This window comes from Pan troglodytes, chromosome 8 (assembly GCF_028858775.2).
Source record: "Pan troglodytes isolate AG18354 chromosome 8, NHGRI_mPanTro3-v2.0_pri, whole genome shotgun sequence".
Lineage (NCBI taxonomy): Eukaryota > Metazoa > Chordata > Mammalia > Primates > Hominidae > Pan > Pan troglodytes.
In genome coordinates, this window is record NC_072406.2 from 131,910,092 (window position 1) to 131,937,141 (window position 27,050).

General features: G+C 40.1%; 2 protein-coding genes across 11 annotated transcripts in view; one reads left to right on the forward strand and one right to left on the reverse strand.

Moving 5' to 3' along the window:
- The window catches only part of INPP5F (inositol polyphosphate-5-phosphatase F), a 103,500-nt gene extending 80,160 nt beyond the window's left edge, over positions 1-23,340 (forward strand). For 6 of the 7 annotated variants that reach the window (XM_508074.8, XM_016919492.4, XM_054660535.2 and 3 more), the window contains 9 exons: positions 507-627; positions 2,074-2,202; positions 4,237-4,354; positions 5,895-6,093; positions 15,015-15,086; positions 16,623-16,696; positions 17,263-17,391; positions 18,007-18,094; positions 20,822-23,340. In XM_508074.8, the coding sequence (XP_508074.2) occupies positions 507-627; positions 2,074-2,202; positions 4,237-4,354; positions 5,895-6,093; positions 15,015-15,086; positions 16,623-16,696; positions 17,263-17,391; positions 18,007-18,094; positions 20,822-21,974 (2,083 nt within the window). In that variant the 3' untranslated portion in view covers positions 21,975-23,340. Of the gene's footprint in view, positions 1-506; positions 628-2,073; positions 2,203-4,236; positions 4,355-5,894; positions 6,094-13,105; positions 13,707-15,014; positions 15,087-16,622; positions 16,697-17,262; positions 17,392-18,006; positions 18,095-20,821 lie in introns of those variants that run through there. The other variant, XM_003312788.7, reaches the window with a different exon arrangement.
- A 641-nt stretch (positions 23,341-23,981) lies between these two features.
- Positions 23,982-27,050, reverse strand: part of MCMBP (minichromosome maintenance complex binding protein) — a 44,094-nt gene continuing 41,025 nt past the window's right edge. For all 4 annotated transcript variants that reach the window (XM_508075.8, XM_016919495.3, XM_063782185.1 and 1 more), the window contains 2 exons: positions 26,202-26,290; positions 23,982-25,790 (listed from right to left, as the gene is read on the reverse strand). In XM_508075.8, coding sequence (XP_508075.4) covers positions 25,664-25,790; positions 26,202-26,290 — 216 coding nt within the window. In that variant the 3' untranslated portion in view covers positions 23,982-25,663. The remainder of the gene's footprint in view (positions 25,791-26,201; positions 26,291-27,050) is intronic.

Here is a 27,050-nt window from a genome sequence, read left to right on the forward strand (position 1 = left end):
AGGTTTAAATTGGCTTAAAGGACAGAAGAGAACATTTGATTAGATGTTAAGACTACACGGTGGCCAGAGAAATTAGATGAGCAAGCCATGCTGTGTGCCTCCTCACTGGGGGGTAAAATAACTTCGTCTGTTTTGGAGAGTTTAGATGCATTTCTACTTTAAAGGAACAACGGTGTTTTAAAGTGCCTTCTGTTTTTTTACATGTAGGAAAACATAACTTGGGATGATGTCAGCTCTGCCTAGTAGTTATAGGACTTGGGGCAGGCAAGTCTCTCTGCACCCCAGTTTTTTTTTTTCCTTAAGATGAGGATAATATCTTCCTTGCTATGTTATTGTGTAAATTAACAATGATGTCTATAAATGACTCAATAATGCATAGCATATAAAGATACACCAAGCAAATTACAGCCAGTGCTGCTGTTTTATTGATATACTTTAAAGAATTTTGTCTTTTGAAAACCCTATTATTTTATATTGTAAAATAATTCTGTATTATTTTTAAAAAGGGTTGATGAAGCTGGGGTAATATGTAAGCAGGAAGGGATTTTTCGTGTTAATTGTATGGACTGCCTGGATCGCACCAACGTGGTCCAAGCTGCCATCGCGAGAGTGGTCATGGAACAGCAGGTAATTTGGAGTCTGTTGGATTGCAGATATTCATTTCGAAATGCTTTTTTTTCCATGAGTAAGCAAATAGCTAAATATTTTTCAAATGTCAAATATTCTATACAACATTTACAACATACAAACACCCTTGTTGCATTAAAATCTGGAAAGCACAACCTGCACTGAAAATCAGTTAAATAAAGTGAGATTTTCTTAATCACTCGTTTCAAAAATGTGACGGCCAACATTTTAAAGTCCATTGGGTGGCATTGTGTGGTCATTTACCTTTTCCCTCTCACCTCCAAGCCCACCCTTCTGTGTTTGGGGCTGGGAGTCTTGATACTGCATTTCTTTTTTTTTTTTGAGATGCAGTCTTGCTCTGTTGCCCAGGCTGTTGGGGAGGGAGCTGCTGGCGGGAGGAACACAGGTGAAGGAGCCTGTGTATTTTTCTTCCTCCTGTCTCATGGGCCTCCTTGAGTGCCTCCTATTGGCAGATCCAGCAGGCCAAGCAGAAATGTGGTGTGTAGGCTGGGCGCAGTGGCTCATGCCTATAATCCAAGCACTTTGGGAGGCTGAGGTGGGTGGATCACTTGAGGTCAGGAGTTTGAGACCAGCCTGGTCAAAATGGCAAGACCCCCTGTCTACTAAAATCCCGTCCCTACTAGCTGGGCGTGGTGGCAGTCATCTGTAATCCCCGCTACTCGGGAGGCTAAGGCATGAAAATCACTTGAACCCAGGAAGCGGAGGTTGTAGTGAGCCCAGATTGTGCCACTGCACTCTAGCTTGGGAGATAGAGTAACACTCTATCTTCAAAATAAAAATAAAAATAAAAAAATAAAATACATAAAATAACCTTGTGACTGTACTTTGAGGACACGAATCTGTTTATCTTATGTACAGTGTTTAAGCAGCCAGGTTTGAGTTTAAGCCCTGGCTCTACCACATACAAGGTTTTGACTCTGTACAAATAACTTAACCTTTCCAAACCTCAGTCTCATAATTTGTAAAATGTAGGTAATAACAGTATCGATTACATAGTGTTGTTAGGACTAGTGAATGTGAAAAAACTGTAAAAAAGCTCTTAGAACCCTAGCCTTGGCACAGAGTTAACACTTACTAGGCACTTAACTATTCTGCCACTATTAGTATTGTTTCTGTGTGCTTTTTTGATATTCAGTTTCACTTCATAGGCAAATTTAAAACAAAGACAAAATATAATAGTATGATCCTGCACATTAAAAATTGTACCAAAACAGTATAAATATTTCATTATATTTATTCAACTTGTAGCAATTTATAAAGCCATCTTTCAAGCACTACTTTATTAAAAATGAGTCTGAAAAGACCATTTCTCTTATTTAAGGGTCCTAAATTGTATATGAATATGTTTCCTTTTTCTGCAGTACACATTTTTTGCTATGGTTTCCTGGCCCGTATACAGTTAATCCACCAATGTGTTCATTTTAGCTGAAAAAATTAGGTGTGATGCCCCCGGAACAGCCATTACCTGTGAAATGTAATCGCATCTACCAGATAATGTGGGCCAATAATGGTGACTCCATTAGCAGACAGTATGCTGGGACAGCTGCTCTGAAGGTAAATACTTGCAGGAAGCATCTGTGGGTCATTATGTAGGACACAGCTTAGACTATGGTTTAAAACCACAGAAATGTGTGCGGGTTCCAGATTGCAGATGTGTGTAGTTGACTCTTTTCTGAAACGGTTGGCTAAGGCAGGGCCAGGTAATGTGACTCAAGCAGGCCACACATTACATCAGAGGGAGAGGGGGCTGTGTGGGCCTGAGGAGGAGTGTGTGCTCTCTCTGGAGGGGCCTATGTTGCCAGACCCTCCAGTTTTTCAAGGGATTCTGGAAATCCAGAATTTTATATGAAATGGTTGGTTTTCAAAACTGACAAAACAGAGCATGTCTGCTGGCAGGTTTTGGCCACCAGTGTCATACTTCATCTTTGAGTTTGAATCCCAACCCTGCTTCTTAACTAGCTGTGACCTTGGGCAAGTCACTTAACCACTCTCATTTGTCACACAGGAATTATACTAGACCTATTTCAAAAGACTGTTATGGGATCATATGAGTCAATGCATGTAAGGGCTTAGAATATTCTCTGACACACATAAATGCGGAAGAAATGTTTTAGTTACTGTTAAAAGTAAAGTCCTTTGAAGATCCTATAGAGCTAGTCCTCACAGAATATTAAGTTAAATATAAAATATATTCTCTAGTAAATAAATTACTCAGTCTGAGGGCGTTGTCCTCTGTGGCAGTAGGAAGTGTTAGAATTTGTTTAAATTAGGTTTATGTTAATCATTCTTCAAGGTTCTAGTTCATCTCAAGGTACTTCTTACACAGATTGTACCATCAAGGACTTAACAAGCATCAGTCCTTCTTTTGCATTGAGTGATAAATATCAAAAGCTTTTTATTAATTACAGAAAGTAAACTTTGGAAGTCCTGGTAAAGACCAGGTACAGTGGCTCAACCCTGTAATCCCAGCACTTTAGGAGGCTGAGGCAGGTGGATCACCTGAGGTCAGGCGTTCAAGACCAGCCTGGCCAACAAGGTGAAACCCTGTCTCTACAAAAATATAAAAATTAGCTGGGCATGGTGGCGTGCGCCTGTAATCCCAGCTACTCAGATGGCTGAGGTGTGAGAATCACTTGAACCCGGGAGGCAGAGGTTGCAGTGAGCCGAGATTGTGCCATTGCACTCCAGCCTGGGCGACAGAGCAAGACTCTGTCTCAAAAAAAAAAAAAAAAAAAAAGCCTGGTACAAGTTAGTGATTAAAGAGAAATACTTCTCTTTTTTTCCCCTTGATTTTAAACTTCTTCGGGATGAGTATTATACCTTTTTTCTGTAATAGAGACTTGTTGCTCTACTAATATTCCCTGAGACTGACCTAATTGGCAGCATGTTCTTCCTAAATTGTCGGTTTTTGGACTGAGATTTCTGAGATTGCCTTGGAGAGAAATAGAGGGGATGGGATGGGGAAAAAGAGACTACACCTTCCTTGCCTTAAGTTTAAGTCACCACTTCTCTAGGGACTTGCTCTGACATCTTTGTTGTGAAAAGCGCAAGAGAAACAAAACAGTTTAAGTTGTCACTGGGTTGTTCTACAGGTGCTGGTGATGTGCAGCAAGGTAAGGAAACCCCTGCTTTTCCTCCCTGTGTAGAGCTGCTCATCTGCACACCCAGGCTGAAAGCCCATTGTGATCAACTCTAGGGAACTAGCCACATTTTCCCATGTCAGAAACTCGGTTTTTGAATATTACACCAGTTTGAGATGTAAATAATTTTTATTGTTTTGGTGTTTGTCATATAATTTGTTTTGACCTGTAAATTCTAGAAATTCTACAAATTGCCAAGAATGGCTTTACCCTAAAGCACCATCTAACTGTGAAGACTTGATGCCACAAATAGCATTTGACAAGCTTAGATCAGGGTAGAATACTAGTAGATATTTTAATTTAACTATACTATTTGAAAATTATAGAAGTCAGACCTTGGAAATTATAAAAGCCTGTAGAATTCTAGACTTGAACTGAAAGCCCACAATTTATTTTGGGGGCATTCTTGTGTTTAAATAAGATGTCAAAATCAGTTTTTGTTTGACAGGGTGACTTTACAAGGACAGGAGAAAGGAAGTTAGCAGGAGTTATGAAAGATGGAGTGAACTCAGCAAACAGATATTACCTCAACCGATTTAAGGATGCTTATAGGCAAGCTGTTATAGGTAAGAAGCAGAAAAGCTTTTCTTTCCTCAAAATTTATGTCTTCTGTGACTAATATTTTACAGAAACCAGCTTCATTAACATAATCCATATTTTGTAATATACTTGTGTTTCTGTATTGAGCATCTTACCCAATATATCAAATTCAAATTTTTACAAGATTAGAATTTGACAAATATTTTTGGCTGGAGCAACAAAAGAAACCATCTATTTTCCATGCATATTTGTCAGTTTATTACTCAGGTAATAGAAAGCAGGGTTTGAAGCTCCTGGAGTGTGGAATAAGGTGCCCTAAAACCTCAACAATTAAAAACTTCATATTCCGTTTGTTTTCTCATTACTCAAGGCTGAGCAATGTAACCAGATTATTTTTTCCTGTATATTATTTGTTCTGTGTTCTTGCTGTGGACAAATATACCAGCCTTTTCCATAAGCATGGTTTATCAGAATATTAGGGTACCAGATTTAGAGATTACCCTAACCAACTCATCATTTTTTTGGAAGAGGAAATGGAAGGATAGATTGCCCAGTAGAATGTATGCATTGACATTTTAAAAATTTAATACTCATGAAGATGTTACTGTATAGGATTAAAGTAAATGCAGAGTGTTCTGGATTAGAACCAAATGTAACATAGCTGACCTGTGGTCCCTGAGGGTCTTTTTGAAATCTTATTTCTTCACCTGATTATTTAGTGCACACATCAGACTAGTAGGGCCTAGACACAGGCCACTTAGGAATTTGAGAAGTCTGATGTGAAGATGTTTGACTTATTTGCCAGACATGGAGGGTGCATGCTGTGACTACAGAATTGGATTTTAGCAGTTGATATTCAAGGAAAAAAGAAGATATCTTGCTTCCATTGGTTGACCTAGCTACTCAGTTATATCACTGAGGACCTCAGTTCTGTCCTCTCAGTTCAGCCATCCACAGCATCAGCTGCATCCAGATCCTGAAGCTGGCTGAGAGATCTTCAAGGTTGAGAGATAGAAGCCAGTAGCAATCTGTGCTTGTCTCTTTCCTGTGTAGGGCCAGTGGTTGGCAGATCTTCTTTCGCTGAAGCCTCCTCGAGTGTCATTGTCCCATGAGACAATGAGATAGGGAGGAATAACTCCATAGGGAATGGGATTATAATGATTTATTAAGGCTGTGCCGCATGCCCCACCAAGAGGAAGTTAGCTTGTCTGTTCAGATCTTTGCTCATTTTACAATTGGCTTATCTTTTTATTATTGATTTATACCAGCTAGATGAATTGTAAATATTTTCTCCTGTTCTAGGGGTTATCTTTTCACTTTTGTGATGGTGCCCTTTGAAACACAGTTTTTAATTTTTATGATGTCCAGTTTGTCTGTTTTTTCTTCTTTTATTGCTTATGATTTTAGTGTCATATCTTAAAAATCATGCCTAATCCAAGGTTACAAAGATTTATGCTTGTGTTTTCTTCCAAGAGCTTTACAGTTTTAGGTCTTACACTCTCTTTTGTTTTTTAAAAATATATTAGTAAACTAAAATGATGATAGATATTAACAATTCCACCCTAGATTTGATGCAAGGCATTCCAGTGACAGAAGATCTTTATTCCATATTTACCAAGGAGAAAGAACATGAAGCTTTGCATAAGGAAAATCAGAGAAGCCACCAGGAACTAATTAGCCAGCTCTTACAAAGTTACATGAAGTTACTACTGCCTGATGATGAGAAGTTCCATGGGGGCTGGGCCCTCATTGACTGTGACCCTAGGTGAGTTGGAGTGGTGTCCAGGTGACCAGCTTGCTTAACCGATGTTGGGAAGTTGTCATGATTAACACTGGCAGTTGTCCCTAAAGCTGTGGGCATGGATGCATGGCGCGTGACTATTTCCTCTATGAGCTGGTAGTGAGGCAAGCTGACTGAGGCACTTGCCTTGGATGCAAAATTAAGGGGGTTCTAAAAACTTGGTAATGAAGAAAAATATTTTAGTGCTGTATTTGATTAAACAAAATTCAAATTGCCAAACTACAGCCTGCAGCTGGCTGTGGGTTCCCCACTCCCTGCCCTAGAATCTAGGTTTATTGTATTAATGCACATAAGTGAGTGCAACAAGAGGTGTAATGAGGCTGGGTATTTTTATTGGTTATAAAGTGGTCCTGGCCTTTTATAAAATAAATAGGTCAACTAATATTCTTTTTTTTTTTTTTAAACAAAACCCAGTTTCAAGTGGTTCTTCAAAATATCAATGAATAGTGGGATCTAAATTTATCCACTAGATTGAATGCTTGCCTTTAGGCTGAAATCTAAAATCATAATCTTTAATATTATAAATCAGAAACATTTTGGGAAATTGTAGCCCAAGCTTTAAGAATAAAGCACTCTAGTTCTATTTTATCTCATACGTTTTGTGTGTTTTTAGTAAGAGGGGCATAAAATGTGCTTGAAAGTACAATTAAAGATAGTATTTATGTATTAAAAGGAATAAAAAACGTTGACTGTGGATTCATAGGGAAACATCCCATGATATTAATCTCATGGATTTTTTTCACTTTGATAGTAAATACTGTTATGTATGGATATAATATGTGGACTTTAAAAATAAGAGATGAATTTTCCTCACACACAACCTAGCAGAAGATTTTTGTGTTTGTTTAAGCCATTTGGTAAAGCTATTTTGATTCATGTCCTTCACTTGTTTTTTTAGTGGCAGCAATCCAACTTAATATAGCACCAAAAAAAAAAAAGAAAAAGAAAAAGAGCACTTTTACTTCCCATTCAGAAATAACTGCTGGCAGCACACCTGCATTTTCCTTGAGTTTTAACTGCACTTAGATTTTTAAGAGGGTATCAATATCATGATTGTCAATATCATCTTTCTTCAGTCAAGTGTTTTTGTGTCTACTTTGGGATAATCAAAATTGGGAAAAACCAAAAGGTTTATTTCTAGTGTTGGCTACGATTTTGTAGGGTCACATTACACTTGATGATTTGATTTTCCAATTCTGTAATTTTTATGGAAAATTGGTACCCTGGGGTGAAGAGTATTAGAAAATGTAAAGTGTATATAGCTTTGCTATTTAAAGTTTGCAACAAAGTCTGGGTAAGGATGCTTTAAGAGTCATTAGAAGCCTCTTGCAAAGATTCATAAAAACATACTTATTTCTGGCAATTATATTAATAAAAATAATGAATAATGGTGTGGTGGCTTGCACCTATAACCCCAGCACTTTGGGAGGCCAAGGCAAGAGGATCATTTGAGTCCAGGAGTTTGAGACCTCATCTCTACAAAAAAATTTTAAAATTAGCCTGGTATTGTGGTGCACAGCTATGATCCCAGCTACTCGGGAGGCTGAGGAGAGAGGAACTCAAGAGCCCAGGCATTTGAGGCTGCAGTGAGCCATGACTGCAGCACTGAACTCCAGCCTGGGTGACAGAGTGAGACCCTGTCTCAAAAAAAAAAAAAACAAAGCAAACAAAAAAACTCAAAAAAACACTATGGTGAAACAAGAATAGTCTTCTAGGATTAGGTCTTTAAATCACTGGCTGGGCACAGTAGCTCACACCTGTAATCCCAGTGCTTGGGGACGCTGAGTTTGGAGGGTCCACTTGAGGCCAGCAGTTCAAGACCAGCCTGGACAATGTAGTGAGACACTGTCTCTTAAAAAAAGTCACCATTGGGTGATTAGAGTCTCAAATCTTTTAAGTTCTCAGCTACCAAATATCTGCCTCAGAAATGACATTGTGCTTCAGTTTTCTTTTCTTCATTAACATGATGAAATGCTTCTCTTTTTTTTTTTCCTGATTTTTGACTCCCACCTCTGTCCAGTGCCCAGTAAATGCATTTCCTATTTTTCTTTAATCCAGCACTATAAAATTTGACTTCCCGGTAACAGGGAGCCAGTGAGTATCTTCTGTTCATCTTCTTTAATTAAAGTTCCTAGTGCTGGGCACGGTGGCTCATGCCTGTAATCCCAGCACTTTGGAAGGCTGAGGCGGGCAGATCACAAGGTCAGGAGTTCGAGACCAGCCTGACCAACATGGAGAAACCTCGTCTCTACTAAAAATAAAATTAGCTGGGCATGGTGGTGCGTGCCTGTAGTCTCAGCTACTTGGGAGGCCTAGGCAGGTGAATTGCTTGAACCCGGCAGGCGGAGGTTGCAGTGAGCCGAGATCACACCATTGCACCCCAACCTAGGTGACAGAGTGAGGCTCCATCTCAAAATAAATAAATAAATAAATAAATAAATAAATAAATAAATAATAAAAGTTCCCAATGAAGAATAACTTACCATCAGTCACACGTAACTTATCATCAGTCATACGTAACTTACCATCAGTGACACGTGTTAGACAGCAAGGGCCAGTGCATCCTTCCTGTTTCTCATTGCTGCCTTTGGGCTGTACAGCTGAGGAGTTCTTCCCCAAAAAGCAGCTGCCCACACTCCTTCATGACAAGTGAAGCTGAAACACACTCATTCAGTGCGTTATCAGGTTTTCAGCACATGGGGCTACCCCTAAAGATGACCCAGATAGTCTCACATGGCATGATGGACAATGAAACCTTTAAGTTCATTTTGTTTAATCCTTATTGCTGCTTTGCCTTTAGATGCTAACCTGGTCCAGGGCTTGCAGCTGCCCCACTGTGGGTCTCAGGCTGAGCTTTCTGCTGAGTTTGCCTTTTAGTTGTATGTTTGTTTCTTGTTTCTTCTACTTTTTTTGGTTTTTTTTGGACAGCGTCTCGCTCTGTCGCCCAGGCTGGAGTGCAGTGGCGCGATCTCGGCTCACTGCAAGTTCCGCCTCCTGGGTTCACGCCATTCTTCTGCCTCAGCCTCCCGAGTAGCTGGGACTATAGGCAGCTGACACCACGCCCGGCTAATTTTTTGTATTTTTAATAGAGATGGCGTTTCACCGGGTTAGCCAGGATGGTCTCGATCTCCTGACCTCGTGATCCACCCGCTTCGGCCTCCCAAAGTGCTGGGATTACAGGTGTGAACCACTGTGCCCAGCCCTCTACTTCTTTATTGTTTTGGGATAGCTTCCACTGGGGGCCTCTAAGTCTCCCAATTACCTTCCAATTTGTTGTCGGATTCCCTGACTCTCTTGCTCAGATGTTGCTACACAGTGTTTTTTCCTCTGATTCTTTCTTAGATGGTCAGTTGCCAAGAGTGATTGTGAGAGTATTCTTTACCTGTGTTACGTGCCAGAGCCTCCACTGCCATCCTTATCTTCTTCCTTGTGGTCATTGGTATCCAAAATAGACCCGTCAGATCACTGGCTCAGTGATTCCCTTTGATCTTCATCCTTTGGGACACTGAAAGATTCTGAAGATTTTCCCATCAATGTAGGAATCGTTAGCTGAGGTGCTGTCTTTCCTGATGTATTGTTGGTTGTGAAAATGTTGTCTTCTCTGATGTGTAAACCAGTGTCTGATGCAGAGTGGTTCTGTCTGTTGGCTCTTCAGTCCAGAGAAGCTGACTTGGGTTTAAGGCAGAGATGGGCAGGGGAGCTCCATCACTAACCAGGACAGCAGGAGTGTCTGAGGGAATGACGTGTTAATTGTCAAGAGGAGGAAGTAGAACACAGGACACAAGGGTCACTGACTTGTGGAATTTTTGTGTGGTCTGCTCTTTGGAGACAGGCATGGCTGCTAAATTTTGAGACTCTCCACTCTGTTCCGGAAAGATCTCCTCTAAAGCTCACCATGCCAGACTGATTGCATCTCACAATGGTTGAGGTGTTGGCCGCTTGCTAGATTTTCCTTGCTGTTGGTGGTCCCCGTGGTTAACGTTTTGCTAGAAACTTGTTCCTTTGAAGGTTGGGGACAGGATGAGGTGGATGTAGGAGCTAGTGAAGCCAATGCTTTGGAGCCAGCAGCTTCTCAGGTCATGTTTTCCTTGTTGGCTTGCGTAGCAGGATGAGGCCTGCCTACCAGGAGTCTTGGTATTTTTCTAATGGAAGGCACTTAATCTCCCTGTGGCTGGCTCCACTGTGAGCCCCTTTTGGAGAGCCAGGTGGTTTAGGGGTTTAGGCTGGGGCACAGGAGGAGCTAGCTGGAGGAGGTGGAGCAGGGGCTGGCTCTCAGAATGGTTTTCAAGTGTTTTCTTTTCTTCTAGAGGTGATGCTTTTTCAGATAGAGAACTGTTACCTTCTTCCTACATTTTCCTCTTCCGTGGATTATGGATTACTCTTGGTGGACAGCGGATGTCATGTGCTGTTTGAGTTTTCAAAGTAACTATTGCGTTTCCATCTAGATTACAGAATTCTTTAGCAACTCCTCTTTGTACAGGCACGTCTTTGTCTTGTGGGTGTGATTCTTGCTAATAATACTGCTGAGATTTCTTTGAATTTGCCACCGATATTTTTTTTCCACTTACTGCAAGGCTTAAAGATTTTCCTAGTGGTGCTCTGTTTCCCTTTCTCTTGATGAGAGATTTGGAAACCTGCTCTTGGGCCGAGTTTGCTATAGAACCTCTGTACAGTCCATCAGCTCAGCTGGAGATGTTGACCCAGAACAGAGGCTCCTGGTGGAGGACAAGAGGTGGCCCTGGAAGTGGAAGTGGGGTTGCGGGTCTCTGGAGAGCCAGGCAGCGGAAGGCTCAGCTCCCAGACTTGGGGACTTGCTCTCACTGCCTGCCTGAACCATCCACTCCTGGAGTATGTGTGTGTGTTTAAACAGTTTTATTGAGACATATAATTCATATACCATATAATTCACCTATTTAAAGTATATAATTCAGTGGTTTGTAGTATATTCAGAGTTGTGCAGCCATCACCATGGTCAATTTTAGGACATTTTCATCACCACAAAGAGAAGCCCCGTACTTTTTAGCTGTCACTTCCCTACCCTCCACACTACCATCCCTAAGCAACCACTAATCTACTTCGTCTCTGCATTTGCGTATTCTAGACATTTCATTCAAGTGGAATAATATAATACGTGGCCTTTTGTGACTGGCTGCTTTCAGTTAGCATAATGTTTTCCAGGTTAATCCATGTTGTGGCATGTGTCAGAACTTCATTCCTTTTTGTAGCTGAATAGTATTTCATTATAGACCACATTTTGTTCATTCTTCTCTTGATGGGCATTTGCGTTATTTCCACATTTTAACCATTGTAAGTAGTGCTGCTATGAACATTTGTGTACAGGTTTTCATTTGAACACCTGTCTCTATTAAATAGTTCTTTTGGGTGGAAATGGCCAGATTATCTGATAATCCTGTTTAACTTTTGAGAAACTGCCAAACTATTTTCTACAGTGGCCACGCTGTTTTACGTTTCCACCAGCAATGTATTTCAGTACATTCCAGTTTGGAGGGTTCCAATATCTCCAATCTTTGCCAACACGTATTTTCCTTTTTTTCTAAATGCAGTCATCCTACTTAGTGTGAAGTGGTATCTCATTGTGGTTTTGATTTGCATTTCCCTGATGACAAACGATGTTAAGGATTTTTTTTTTGTACTTGTTGGCTATTTCTGTGTCTTAGTTGGAAAAACATGTATTCAAACGCTTTGCCAATTTTTTAATTGGGTTGTTGATTTGTAAATAAAGTTTTGTTGGGAACAGGGTTGGGATTAGGGTCAAGTGAGTGAGGTACGATCATGCAACTACAGGGATGTATTCTATCTTAAATGTTTGATGCTTTGTCCATCATATTTATCATATTTTTGCATTAATTTTGATTTTAAAAAATATTGCACCAATTGTCTTGTTGACAAAATTAATGACACCCTTTAAAATCTGTACCAGAGACCAGTACCTCACTCACTTCACTGCAGTCCCAGCTGCGTTTAAATATCTGGTGGAAAAACAGGCAAGCAGTCTGGAAATGCGCAGTCCCAGCAGGGAAGTAGGCCTGGCTGCGGGGTCGCGGCCTAGGGCATTGGTCGCCGGATACAGAGAACTAGAAACCGGGAACTGTCCAGCACGCCCGTGCCTGTCCTGGCCCTTCTCCCATGCAAGGCTGAGCGCAGCTCTGTCCGGGCTACCTTAGACAGACTCCATCGTGGCCAGGGCCGACCTCTCTGCCTTTCTTGTCCTTTCCCGCCCGTTATCACAGGAAACCCCCGACTCTATCGACAGCGGGAAAGAGGCTCTGAGACTGGAGAGGAAACCACGGACCTGCAGGGCCCGCCTCGCCTCTCCGCTAAGCCAAGTGGTGTTCCCAACTTGCTTCGACTTGCTTCCGTGCGCTCAGGTCGACTGCCCGGTCCAGCCGTGGTAATGGAGTGGCCAGGCACGCGGCAGCCACTGTCTCTTAGGCATGCGATGGCCTAGGGGCCAGACGCTCGGCGCGGTACCCTCGCCCGGCCCGCCAGCGCCCCCCTCCAGCCGCAGGCACTGTTCCTGACGAAGGCGAAGGCGCCAGCGAACTCTCGCGGGAGTGGCCACCCTGGCGCCCCTCCCCCGCCGGGCCGGGGTCTGTGCCCTCCTTGGTAGGCGTAGGATGCGCAGGATGGAGCGCGCATGCGCACTGGCCGCCAGCCGAGGACGGAAGTGGGTGTCCGGAAGCTAGACGTGTCCCCTGGGCGTGACTTGGCACTGCCGCGTCGCAGTTGCCGCATTCGCCGCATTCGCTGCAGGCGCGAGGTTGGGTGCAGGCAGCTGTTTGAGCCTCGAGGCATCGACGGACGGACAGACGGACGGACTGACTGACGATGCCGCGCTCTCACAGGCCTCCGCCTACCGCGCAGCGGGCTGCCACTGCCGCAGCAGCCGAGCCCAAGTCTGAGGGCGTTGTGGCTATGACTTTCAAGATTTTTCTCCTTTTTGCAGGGCTTATGGTTAAAGTTCCTGTGGGGTTATATTTTTCCTGCAAATTACTTCTTTTCCAAAGTCTGATGTTGATGTCCCCTGAAGACAGCGGCTTTTATGCGACCATTGTCGCAGTGGTCGGGCTTCATGTGGTGCTGGCAATTTTCGTCTTCATAGTGTGGAAGGAGGGCTTGCCCCAGTGGCGGGAAAACAAAAACGAATAGAGCAGCTTCTTCAGAGCTGCAGACGTGGGGGGTGGGGAAATACCTAAAGGGTTTTTGTCTTGTTTCTTGTTCGTATTGAACGTGCTTTTTTTTTTTTTTTTTTTTTTTTTTAAAGGGGAAGGGTGGGTGGGGAGGGAATTAAATATTTACTGCAGCTAAGACTTCAGTAAAATTGGGGGTGGGGGGAGGGTTGACATTTTCCGACTGCCTGTTGCGTGCCAAGTGCTTTTTGTTAAGGACATAATGTTTTTGACTGGGGATCATGTTTGGCTGATGTAAATATTAATGCCAAAATAGGAGCTAGGATGAAAGTAACACTGTAATTAGTAGTAGAATTTATTTCATATTAAAATGTGTCGTGACGTAATTTTTATGGCTTGGCTCAAGCAACAATTTTCAGAGTGCACGTAAGTATCAATGCGTAAAACTTAACATTTTACAGTGTTATTTGGTATTATTCTCTATGAAGCTGCCTGGATCGGTCTCCTTTTCCCATTGGTTAATTGGTTAATGCTCAGATTTTGGCTCCTAGAATCGATCTGTGTGTTCCCGGTCTTGGCATTTCATTATGTCATTTGCTGTATTTTTGGATATATTATTGTACGTGCAAATTGAGGTGAATTTGTTGTTTTAGATTAAGACTGTTAGACTCAAGCTACAACGGGGTGTCTCTGATGTAAAAAACTGCAGTTTAAGATTATGGTAAATCCTTCCCTGCAGTACCTGTTAAACAATGACCTCATTCTTACGCAGATTTAATACATGTTTTTTTTCCACTATTATTTTCTGCTTGTTATTAGTAGCATTTTGATAAGGTCTAGGGAATAGGTATGAAATCCCAAGGGAGAAATGTCGGCTTTCTTACAGTGGAATTTGGAGACCAGCATAAGAATGCAGAAACATCTCTCTTTTGCTGGAAAGGCTATTATTGTTAGATTAATATTAGACTAAAAGTTTCACCTTAATTCAGATTCTGCCTGTGTTGTTAATTATTTGTAGATTTTATACTTTAAGAATTTTCTTATTGGTAATTTTACAAGGATGTACATTTTACTGTAGTTTTGGTTTCGTGGTTCATGAACACTACCTGGATTCTAATTCTTATTTTCATCATTGATTTTAGAATGGGTATAAATATGGCAAAATGGAATAAGGAAGTGTTTGTTTATTGAAAGCCAAATAATCTATAATGACAAAAATGCAAAAGTAGCTTGGACTTGTTCCATTTTTGCACATAAATACTGTATTCATGTAAAAGTCTTTCAAAAGATGCATTCCACATGAATGTAAAGATATCCTGAATGTATAGTGTGTTATTTTGAAGATTAGATAATGTGAGATAGTTTAGGTGATTTCTCCCTTCTCACTCTCACGTATTTCTTTCTTCTTCCCTTAACTGCTTCTCTATCATCCTCCAATACCACCAGTCCCCCACCTCAAATTATCCCATTTCCTGAGGGACTCCTTCCTCCTTTGGCTGCCTTTCTCTACGCTCCATCCCTCACTTCCCACATCTGCTTTTCCTTGTTTTTTAAAGACTGTCCAAATGGTTAGATTGTATTACATCTAACTGCAGTAGAACTCGTTGATTACCTTCTTTTTTTCCCTCCCCCTGGCCAATTTTTTGTCCTAAGTAGCTCTGCTCTAGAAATATGCTTGGCAAAAAATGCAGATGGAAATGAAAATACTTAATCTCCTGTGTCATATTTGTTTAGCCTCATTGATGCTACTCACAGAGACGTGGATGTGCTGTTACTGCTTTCTAACTCTGCCTACTACGTGGCCTAGTAAGTTGCTTATTGATTTAAAGGTTTTGATTTTGTTTTTTAAACTTGAGTAAATTTTCTTTTTAGAATTTGTAACAAAAAAATGTGAGAATATGGTTTTGTTATGTATTTTATGAAACTTCATTGAACCCCTTTACCTTATATAACTGTTACGTCATTCTAACTTCCTTTTATCTTTATCGGTTTGAAGGCAAGATTTTACAGTTAAATTAGTGTGTTTATGTTATGGTGTATTCTTTTGGCATTTGGTGTTATTTCCTATATATTTCCCAGGTTTTGATATATTCCATACGTTTTTATCACTAATGACCACGTATCATTGTTTGCATTACTATAGTGAAGTTTTTCCTCACTGTTAGGTATTAAATTACTTACAATTTTTTGTTACTACCAATGATGCAGTTGTCTTTATGCAATAACGTGTGTGTGTGTGTGTGTGTGTGTGTGTGTGTGTGCATGCGCCTGCGCACTTCTTTGGTTACAAGGGTATGATGAATTATGACTTTTGTGGTTTGTTGTCAGATTGATCTCCAGAAAGACTCTCAATGAACAGTGCTAGTAGCAAAATACAAGCACTTGTTTCCTCACACCTTACCAGAATTGTTCTAATTTGTATTTACTAAGTAAATATTCAATTTATTTTTGGCTTTGTGTAAACTATTGTTTTTTAGTCATTTGCCCAGATGCCTGTTGGCATATATCATATGGATTTTTCATTCTCGATTTTGGATATCAGATTTAACAGCTGTATTGTTCCCAAATACATAGTTTGTTTCTCTTTCTGTCTTTCTCCCTCCTTCTCTCCCTCTCTCCCTCCCTTCATCTCTGTCTCCCTCCGTCTCTCGCTCTGTGTGTGTGTGTGTGTGTGTGTGTGTGCACGCGCGCGCATGTGTTTGCCTTGTAAGTTAGGTTTTAGGTTTGTTTTCATTTTATATGAGTTTTTATAAAACTTAAAATATTTTAACCTTGTAGTTGCTTTTTTTTTTTTTTGAGACGGAGTTTCGCTCTTTTTGCCCAGGCTGGAGTGCAATGGCATGATCTCTGCTCACTGCAACCTCCGCCTCTCAGGTTCAAGTGATTCTCCTCCTGGGTTCGAGTGATTCTCCTGCTTCAGCCTCCTGAGTAGCTGGGATTACAGGCGCCTGCCACGACGCCCAGCTAATTTTGTATTTTTAGTAAAGACGGGGTTTCTCCGTGTTGGTCAGGCTGGTCTCGAACTCCTGACCTCATGATCCACCCGCCTCGGCCCCCTAAAGTGCTGGGATTACAGGTGTGAGCCACCACGCCTGGCCGTAGTTGCTTTTTTTTAACTGTTAGATGTGTAAACTTATTTTCCCTTAGCTGTTGAACTATATATATGTTATTCTTGTTTAATTTTTAACAGAGTTCTTATGTTTAACATTTTACCCCAGAATGTATGTGCTGTGGAAGATTTTGTTAACTGTATGTAACAGTTTGCAGCTATTATGCCTTCCCTGACAAGCCAAATATGCTTTTGATTTAAATCCTCTTTTAACTTCATTTCCCTTTATCTAGTTATGATGATGAAGTTGATAAAGTAAACCAGTATCAACGACTAAGTCTAGAAAACCTGGAAAAAATTGAAATAGGTAAGTTTTAACATACTAATCAAGTCATAAAAAGCAAATGCTGTTGTTTCCAAGAGGGGGTCAAATTATTTAAGCAAGAACCTGGTTTAAGTTTCACCTACAAATGCTTTTCTTCACTATTATTTTCCATTTGTTGTTAGTAGCATTTTGATGAGGTCTAGGGAATAGGTATGAAATCCTAAGGCAGAAATGTCGGCTTTTCTTACAGTGGAATTTGGAGACCAGTATAACATCTGTTAGAAACCAGAAAGGGATATTCCAAGCTGTCTACTTCTTAGAACTTCCTTTCTATTCGTTATAGGTTAGTGATAGATATGGTCTTATCATAATAACTGTGTTCCTTCTATTATTTACCTTGTGAAGATTACCCCAGGGATCAAGAAAGCTTAAATGATTGAAATTGAAAGAGTTCTTCTAGCCTTATCAAACCAAATGGTCACCAGAAGTTTGTATTTTGTGTGCTGTCATTTATATTACGAAGAAAAATGTGTTGGGTCTTTTGAAGATAATAGAAGAAAATGTTATGTGAAACATTTAACTTTATACGTATTCATTTGGGATTTTAGGCCCTGAACCCACTCTTTTTGGTAAGCCAAAGTTCTCCTGCATGCGACTGCACTACAGATACAAAGAAGCGAGTGGCTATTTCCACACATTGCGAGCTGTAATGCGTAATCCTGAAGAGGATGGAAAAGGTAAAAAGAGGAAGAGATGAAAGTATTCAGTGAAAACTTTCTATTTATTCTTAAAAGCCCAAATGGAATTGGGGACATTTCATATCATAACCAACTGAATAAGAGAGGGTCCAGGGAATAGCTTTGGAATATGAGACCTTGAAATAGCAACTCTGTTTCCAGCAACCCAGGGAAATTATCTGAATGTATTATTTAGTCTGGGGCAAGGGAATCTTTAGCGGGGATTCTCAGGGAGTTTGGCCCCATCAGTGATCGTATGGGTGTCAAGGCTCTTCACGTGTCATGTTCTTTTCATTTGTAGCAGGTAGGAATCATGCCTGTCTCATTCATGGCTGTTGTCTCGGCATCTGTCACAGTGCTTGAACAAACATGAACTAGAACAAACTTTTAATTCCCCGATTTCATTCTTTTGCTTTTGTTCTTTTAAAATTTTAGAACATTGTGAATTAAGTGGGGAGACTAGTGAACAGGTGGCAGTTTTCTATAAATCGAAGCAAATAAATTTGTATTTAATTATACGACGACAAATTTCATTCAGCGCTAAATGGGTTAGAACTGCTATTTTTGTTAGTATGTTTATGGAGAAATTGGCAGGCAGTTATATTTGGGTTGCAGATACCCTTCAGTGCATTGCAGAGATGCTGCAGATCACCAAGCAAGCCATGGGATCGGATGTACCCATAATTGAGAAGAAACTTGAGAGGTGAGTATACTGCTTCTCTCAAGAATAAAGGCATTCTTATCCAAAGTCTTATTTGTTTAAAATTATTTGCAGGGGGAAAGGGGAGGAGATCACATTATGGTAAGGTGTTGGTATTTAGAGAGGTAAGGATCAAATTTCTGCAGATCAAAATACTTTCAACATTCTTCATGTATACAATTTTCAGGTAAGTTTTAGACTTACAGAAGAGTTGCACAGGTAGTTTAGAGGGTTTCCATGTACTCTTCCTTCGGCTTCCCTTTATATTACCGACTTATAACCATAGACCATTTATCAAAACTTAAGAAAGTAACCTTGGCACGGTAAGATTAACCAAAGTACAGATTTCACTAGGTGTTCACTAGCATCCTTTTTCTGTTCCAGGATCCAGTCTGGGATTCCACACTGCATTTAGTTGTCTCTATAGTTTAATGTTATTTCCTCAATCTTGTCTTTTCTTTCATAACTTTGACATTTTTTAAGAGTACTGGTCAGCTGTTTTGTAGAACATCCCTCCATGTAGGTTTGTCCAGTGTTCTTTCCTGATGAAGCTGAGGTTATGCATGGTCAGGAAGGACACCGCAGAAGCCACGTGCACTTCTCAGTGCCTCGTGCTGTGGGGAGGGAGGGCGTGATGGCCTGTGTAGTATTGTTGAGGTTAAGCTTGATTACTTGGCTGGGGTAGCATCTGCCAGGATTCTGCACTGCAAACTTTGTGTTTTCCTCTTTATAATTGCTAAATATTTAGGGGAAATTACTTTGAGACTATGTAAATATTGTTTCTGTGTAAACTTAAGACTATTCATTTTCATAACCATTGTGGATCTTTTCTATAATAATTATTCCTGTCATGATCTATGGTCATTTTTCTAATTTTCATTCCTTCTACACTTGTTAATTGGAATTCTTCTGTAAAGCCACTGCACCCAGCCTCTTGTACACATTTTTAACCTATACAGGTTAATAACCTTTTATTGCCAAAGATTGTATTTTATGCATTTTCCACATTACTGTAGAATTCATAACTACCATTTAAATAGATGCCTCCTGTGATCAGTTTGGAAATGTATTGTGTGGGTTCAGAACATGGACTCTATGACTCCTGGTTCTATCAATTACTCTTTAACCTTGGAAAACATACTCCTTTACTTCAGTTTTGTTATCTGTAAGATGAGAGAAAATCCATGTCAGTGCATTGCATGAACTGAATAACGCACTCAGACCTGGCACACAGCTATTAAACTCAATTGCCAAGAATTTTGGTTGCTAAGCATTTTTTCCTTTTATAAAGAAGTCATGACAGATACCTTTGTCATGTATTACTTTTTCATGTTTAGGATGATTTCTTTAGAATAGCATCCTCAGGTTGTGAATCTGGATTAAAAGATGTGGGTATTTCACTTGTCCCTAACAGTGCCATACAAAGGTTATTGCTCATCCTCAGTTTCAAGAAAAACTCTGAAGACCCAGAGTTTCATTATCTTGAGTGATATGGCATTTAAAATATGCTTAGGATATCCCTCTAGGTGTGTTTAAAAGTTTTGATACAGAGTAACACTGACTGTCTCCACAAGTATTTACGTAGGTGGTATTTTGCCAAGAGAACCGGTCTGAGAGCAAGGGCCCTGCAAGGATTTTGCCATCCTTGACACAACTCACGCGGCCACAAGTGATACATTTTTAACTCCTAAGTAAACTGATGAGAGGAAACATTGAAATTTTTTCTAAATACTTTGTAGAGAAAATAGTATGTTTTAAACACTAGGCTTTTGAATTTGGAAAAAGAATGCCTATCAACAGATTATTTCATATTTAAAAAGTGTGGCTTTTCTTTCTAATGAGCATCTGTCAGGTTTTGTGGTCCACGTTCTGCTAGTGAAGAGAGCCATTTGGCCGGAAGAAAATTGTTCAGGCTTTTGTTAAAGAATTACTTTAACCCATAATTTTTCTGCAGTATGCTCATGATCAGTGATCTTGCATGATCCAACAGTACAAATGCACACACTGAGACATTTGTGGCAAATAGCATCAACTTTTCTTTCTTATTTATAGCTGTCATGAGGGATACCAAAGGAGAGAAGACACTAATTGTTAAATGTCCCAAATCTTTTAAAATCAGGTAACCCACAGGACATATAAGAAAATGGAAGTCTTACTCCTGTCTCCCCCCACTATCTGAATTTGAGCCACACTGGGATGTGTATAGATAACCTTAGTTAAGGTGCTGCAGATTCCCATTTACAGTCAGAGATGTCTTTGCTGATTGTACAGATGGTGGCTGTGCTAGACCCGCACTGCTCACAATGGTAGCCACTCACCACATGTGGTTGTGAAGCCTTTTAGAATGCGACTAGGCTGAATTCAGGTGTGCTGTAATTATAGAACACTACACATTGCCTATATTGAATTAGTCCAAAAAGGAATATTAATCATCTTTTAATATTTTATGTTGAAATATTTTGTATATATTGGGTTAAATGAAATACTGTTAATTTCACTGCTGCTTTCTAATGTGGCTGCTAGAAAAATTGTAATTATGCATGTATTTCATATATTTCTATTGGATAGCACTGTTTTAATGTCAACTCTGAGGGTTATCTGTCAGTTAGCAATGCACTGTTTTCAAGAAGTTGGGACCAATTTGAATAACTGTTTTCACTTATGTTAATAACTGGAACTGGCATATTGGATTCCATGGGGAATTAACTTTTTTTCTCTTCTAATTTGTAGGAAGAGCAGTAAACCTCACGAAGACATCATTGGTATCAGGTCTCAAAACCAAGGTTCTTTGGCCCAGGGAAAGAATTTTTTAATGAGCAAATTTTCATCTCTAAATCAAAAAGTGAAGCAGACCAAATCCAATGTAAATATTGGCAACCTCCGAAAGCTAGGAAACTTTACCAAACCTGAAATGAAAGTTAACTTTCTAAAACCAAACTTAAAAGTAAATCTTTGGAAATCAGATAGTAGTCTTGAAACTATGGAAAACACAGGAGTGATGGATAAGGTTCAGGCAGAGTCTGATGGGGACATGTCTTCAGATAATGACTCATACCACTCTGATGAATTCCTTACAAATTCTAAGTCTGATGAAGACAGGCAGCTAGCTAACTCATTAGAGAGTGTAGGGCCAATAGATTACGTTCTTCCTAGTTGTGGTATTATTGCCTCAGCGCCTCGATTGGGCAGTCGGTCCCAGTCTCTTAGCAGCACAGATAGTAGCATTCATGCTCCTTCAGAGATTACTGTTGCTCATGGGAGTGGGCTTGGAAAAGGCCAGGAGTCTCCTTTGAAGAAAAGTCCTTCTGCTGGCAACGTACACATATTGACTGGCTTTGCCAAGCCTATGGATATTTACTGCCACAGATTTGTGCAAGATGCACAAAACAAAGTGACCCACCTATCAGAGACCAGGTCTGTGTCTCAGCAGGCTAGTCAGGAAAGAAATCAAATGACCAATCAAGTTTCAAATGAAGAAACCCAATCAGAATCAACAGAACAGACACCTTCTCGGCCATCCCAATTAGATGTCTCTCTTTCTGCAACAGGCCCACAGTTTTTGTCAGTTGAGCCAGCGCATTCAGTTGCATCTCAAAAAACCCCCACCTCCGCTTCCAGCATGCTTGAACTTGAGACAGGGCTTCATGTAACTCCTTCTCCTTCAGAAAGCAGTAGCAGCAGAGCAGTCTCTCCCTTTGCCAAGATTCGAAGTTCCATGGTCCAGGTTGCTAGTATTACCCAAGCTGGATTAACCCATGGGATAAACTTTGCAGTGTCAAAAGTTCAGAAGAGTCCTCCAGAACCTGAAATCATTAATCAAGTCCAGCAAAATGAACTTAAAAAGATGTTTATACAATGCCAGACACGGATAATTCAGATTTAGCTTTTAGCCATAAGAATCCTTCCATGGCTTTTATTTAAAAATATGAAATTTTCACCTCTTGGGGTATTTTAATTGTACTGTCTGAACCCAGGGATCACAAATTCTGTTCATTGGAAAGGGTTTTAAACGGAGTCTGAACCTGAGTAGATTTCCAAATTTTACAGCCAGAACTACAGAAGTGCATCATTCTAGAATGTGTAGACCTGAGTAGCTTATACACTACAGAGCACTTTGCTTATTTGAAAGTAATTCAGCAACAGGTCACTTTGGGATATAATCTGAACCTTTTTTTGGAGTGGGGTGGGTAGACTACATTAAGTAGACACAAGGGCTGGACATGCAGATGCTTAGGGGATTAGCATTTTTCATAATTTGTTCTGTTTGTCAGTTCATTCCTGTGTGTTCTTACCTCTACAAAGTAAATTACACATTTAGTTTTTAGTGACTTTAACATGTTACGGAAGCATTTGAATATAAAGCTATTTTAGTTTTGATGGCTTAACTGTTCCCTGAGGAGTTGAGGGTTATTGACACTAGAGAAATGAATTCTCATTTGATCCTAATTTTCCCCGTATTCTACTTGAACACATTAAAAATACTCTGCTGCCTATACAATGTAAACCTAGGAGCATTAAGACTTGTCACACAGTAAACCTGATACATCAGAGGTGAATACCAGCACCTATTAGGTTTCATTTTGCTGTTTTCAGGAATGTAAGAACACCCATATTGGCTACTGGAAATTCTAGAAGTCAGTCAGGTTTTAATTTATTCCAGGAGGGGCATCCTCGACATCTTATGTAGATGATCCACAACTTCAAAATTTAGTCTGGGCCTAGTGCAGTGGCTCACACCTATAATCCCAACACTTTGGGAGGCCAGGAGTTTTGAGACCAGCCTGGGAAACATCTGTCTCTACAAAAAAATACAAAAATTAGCTGGGCATAGTGGCGCATGCCTGTGTTTCTAGCTACGCAGGAGGATTGCTTGAGCCCATGAGATTGAGGCTGCAGTGAGCTGTGATCGTGCCACTGACCTCCAGCCTGGGGGACAGAGCAAGACCGTGTCTCAAAAACAATTTAAGTCTGAAACACAATTGTGCTGAATCTGTCTGACTATAACTGTGACCACACAGAACCAGGGCTGCCCCTGTAATCCCCACAGTAAGAAAGTTGTATGGCATATTCCAACAAGTATTGGTTCGTCTGGTGTCTTTAGAGCTTTACTCTGTTGAAGTGACTGATTCTCAGCTGAACATTATGTCGTAACTTTGATAAGCATTCCACTTTTGTTATTTATTAGTGCTATCTTTTTACGTGTTAAATCTTGTGATTATTAAAGTACCATTGTAATTTAAAGTGACAAATGTGTATGAGAATTCCTTGCATAACAGATGATTAAAGAATTTGTAAACGGCAGATTTGCTATAACTGAACACTTGGTCTAGCTGTTGCCAGTATGTTACTCCTTTGAAATATACTCATGATTTAAAAAGTGAAATGGATCAGAAACTATACTTTAAATCCAAACATTCAAAACTGAATGCTTGCTTCTACCAACTTTTCTTCCGGGTCCTGAAAATATTAAGGGTTCCCAACATGGGAGAAAATACAACCCAACATTAGGTGATAAAATACACGTTTAAACTCTACAGAAATTAGTTCGAAAGAGATCTTTGAAAAATCATTTTAAGAAGGCAAAGTTCCAAACAGGGTTACACAGGAGTCTACTCAGTTTCCTGGCCATACAGGATTAACGCTGTGCCTTACGTTAGAGCAACAAACTTGACTGTCCGTGTATATATAGGTGAGGGACAAAGGGTTTCTGCAGCCAAGCACTGCACTCCATTCCGCTGCCTGGGCGGGCCTTGAGCAGGAAGGTCCCTCTTGCACCACCTCCTCCACTTCAGTTCAGCTCTCTCATGTCTTCCACCAAGAGGACATGGTCTTTTTCCACACAGATCACATGGGATGGTGAATCTGCTTACTCATGAAAAACAGCCCAAGGTACTGCTAATTTGGGACGTTTTATTTATTGGAAAGGTTCTTTCAAGGGAACTTTTCTGCAAGACCAAGCAATGTATGTATTTTTCTTTGGTAAATTACAATTTACATTGGCACAAAAAACACATGGTGACTAATGTACTTTGCTCTAGGACAATTAAAGAAAATGTATTTTATCCTCACAAATCCAGTGAAGCCTTCGTTTTATTTCTAAAAGTTTAAGGAAGGTCTAGTCTACCAGTTATAAAAATGAAAACCAGTTCAACTCTAATATAAACATTATTTACATTTGTTTATAAAAATAGATTTGAGTTTAGGAAAAGTTGAACAACTAGTAATTTTTACTTCAGTTATTAGGTACAATGAATTCCTCGATTTTTCAAGGCTGACCCTGTTTCCTTGGTTAACAATTTCAATTTAGGCCTTATAGGAAAAAACGTAAGGGATCCTTTATCTGCCTCCAACTAGGTAAGTTAGTTATTTGATACCACTGACAGCTTAAAAAGTAATGTCCTAACCTTTCTGAAGATTCTGGTTGCCATAACCATGCTACTACAGTCTGTTAGTTTGCTCTATTAAAACTAATTGGTCTGGAGAAAACCTACCTGCAGTTGTACGAGGCTGTTACTGGAGTAGCAGATGTTAGCTGATCTAACATACTTGGAACCAACTGATGATCCCATATAAAATGCCAAAAATCCAATCGAATCAAAGCAACTCAGTGACATTTAAGAAAATAAAAACTTTCTAAAGGGGGTATTGCTTTTTAAGTTTACTATTTTGTTTGTTTTCATATTTGGGCACAGCTTTGTAGCACAGCATTCCCTTATGCATGGTTCTCAAATGCACTGGGATAGGAGAAAATAAAGACAATGTAGTGTCTTGGTTTCTTTTGCCCCCAAAAGCCACATTCATTCCGTTTAAAGGACTCCTCTTATTCAGAGATAGATTGTCCTTTTATGAAAAAAATGGTGATAATACAGTGATTTATTCGGATTACTTGGCAAGGTAAATTGGCAACCTTATAGTACCCCAGATTTTTGGAAATATTACTACCGGTCCATAAAATACAAAAGTCTGGGAACCACTGCCATGTACAAGTTTAGTTTTGCAGGCTGTTAACAAATGTTAAGTGGGAAAAAGTTTCTGTGGCCAAACATCTGGGAAATGACAGTACAGAATTTCATGTAGTCATGTGAATCAATGGCAAGTACGCCTCCGTTCCCCAAAGATGGACTACTGAATGCACCCCAACCCACTGTGAACTGGAAAAACAGAGAACTAGAAAACATAAGAAATCCGAAGCACGATTCCTCTGACTTTGAAACTGCAACAACCTTCTTCATTTCAGCATTTCAACAGTCTGGCCTATGACTCAGCTGAAGCTAAGGAAATGGTACAATCAGCAACATTATCAATATTAAACTTTTAATATCAAATACTTTTTTTTACATCATTACTAATTTATATAATTATAAAACAAACTTCAAAAGCTCCATGAAATCAGTAAGGTAAAAGTCCTTACTGAATATCATATAAACATCAGGTGTTACCAGGCTTGATTTCAGGAAATGTCACTGGTTTGTGATAGAAATTACCTATAAAACAATGTGGTATAAATGAATATCTGAATTTTACAATTATGTGGCTACAATTTGCCCATTACTCTTCATAGGTATTACATCTTTAAAGTTCATTTCCATTCACACATTTTTGCTGCTGAAGCCTCGTTCTTCTTAAAGACTCTAGCTGCTTTGCTCTCAGCCATCGTTCTCTTGACAGTGTTGTCTGACCAGCACTGAGAGACAGACACCTGGTTTGAAACACAGAAACAAATTTAAGTCTAGAGCTGGGATAGTAAGTTTTAAATTTTTTTTAAGACCTAGGAATACTTTGTGAAAACACAGAGCACGTTAGGAGACAAGACCGTATGGTAGTTACACACAAGTCAACAGCCAAGTTAGGCTTCTAAAAAGAAATCGTTGAAGAGTCAGAATTGGAAAGTGGCTCACTCTTTGAAGCTTAGAGAACAAGCAGCATGCCTGTTCCACTGAAGAGATCACCAGCCAAACTCGATTCCCCCTCAATGAGCCCTTTCATACAGCGTTTTTAAAAGGAAAAGTTCATTTCCGTTTTTAGAAGTCTGCCTCAGTTACTGCTGAATAACTCAGAAGACATATACACAAGCTTACCGAAACAGCAATAATGGGCATGCGCCACTTACCGAGCCACCACGAGCAGCTGGTGAAGATCATCAGCAGTGATGCTCTGAGGGTCGTTCTTCCGCATTTCCACAAAGTCATCTTCAACTGCCTTTATCAAAAGAGTAAATGTAAATGATGTGCATTTTTGTAAGGAAAAGAAAATTAACATGGTTCCTTGACTGAGGTAGTAAGGTGGATGTCAGCCTCTTAGACAAAGGAGGCAATATGGGTGAAAGTACCAAAGCATATACATACATAATGCTGCTGAGGAAAATAAAATAATGAAACTCAGATTCATTTAAGGTCAAGCAAACATATAAATCAGCAACTGGCATAGGAAACAATGCTTTTCCACAAAGGAAGAGTGATGTTAGTGAAAATGGCAGAGAAGGGACCGCAGAAAACTGTCTCTACTGTTAACAGTGATCAAAATCAGCTTTTTAAAAACTAGAAATAAAACCATACTTGCAGCAATCCAGAGAGCATTTATGCAAGAAAACCAGGTGATTATTGGTAAGAATGTTGAGCCTTGCAGCATTTTAACATGTCCTACTCCTAAATTCCAACCCCTTCCCCTCCAGGCGATAATTAGTAGTTTCAAAAATCAACAGCCTGGCAGCCACTGGAGAGAGAACAGGGCTAGGGCTCCTTCCAAGTGCCATTCCCGGAGAACTGTCATCTGACCACCTGTCTGGTGGCTCCCTGGAAGGACCCATTTGCAAGGTTGTCTTTATTTAACCTGACTGGAAGCCTGTCTACTATGAACCACCTCTTTCCCCAGGGCATTTATCAAAAACAATCGGAAGAAATTACCAATCACCTTAGCTACCTGAGACACTGGGTAACAGCTGCGGCAAACAGACTAACCC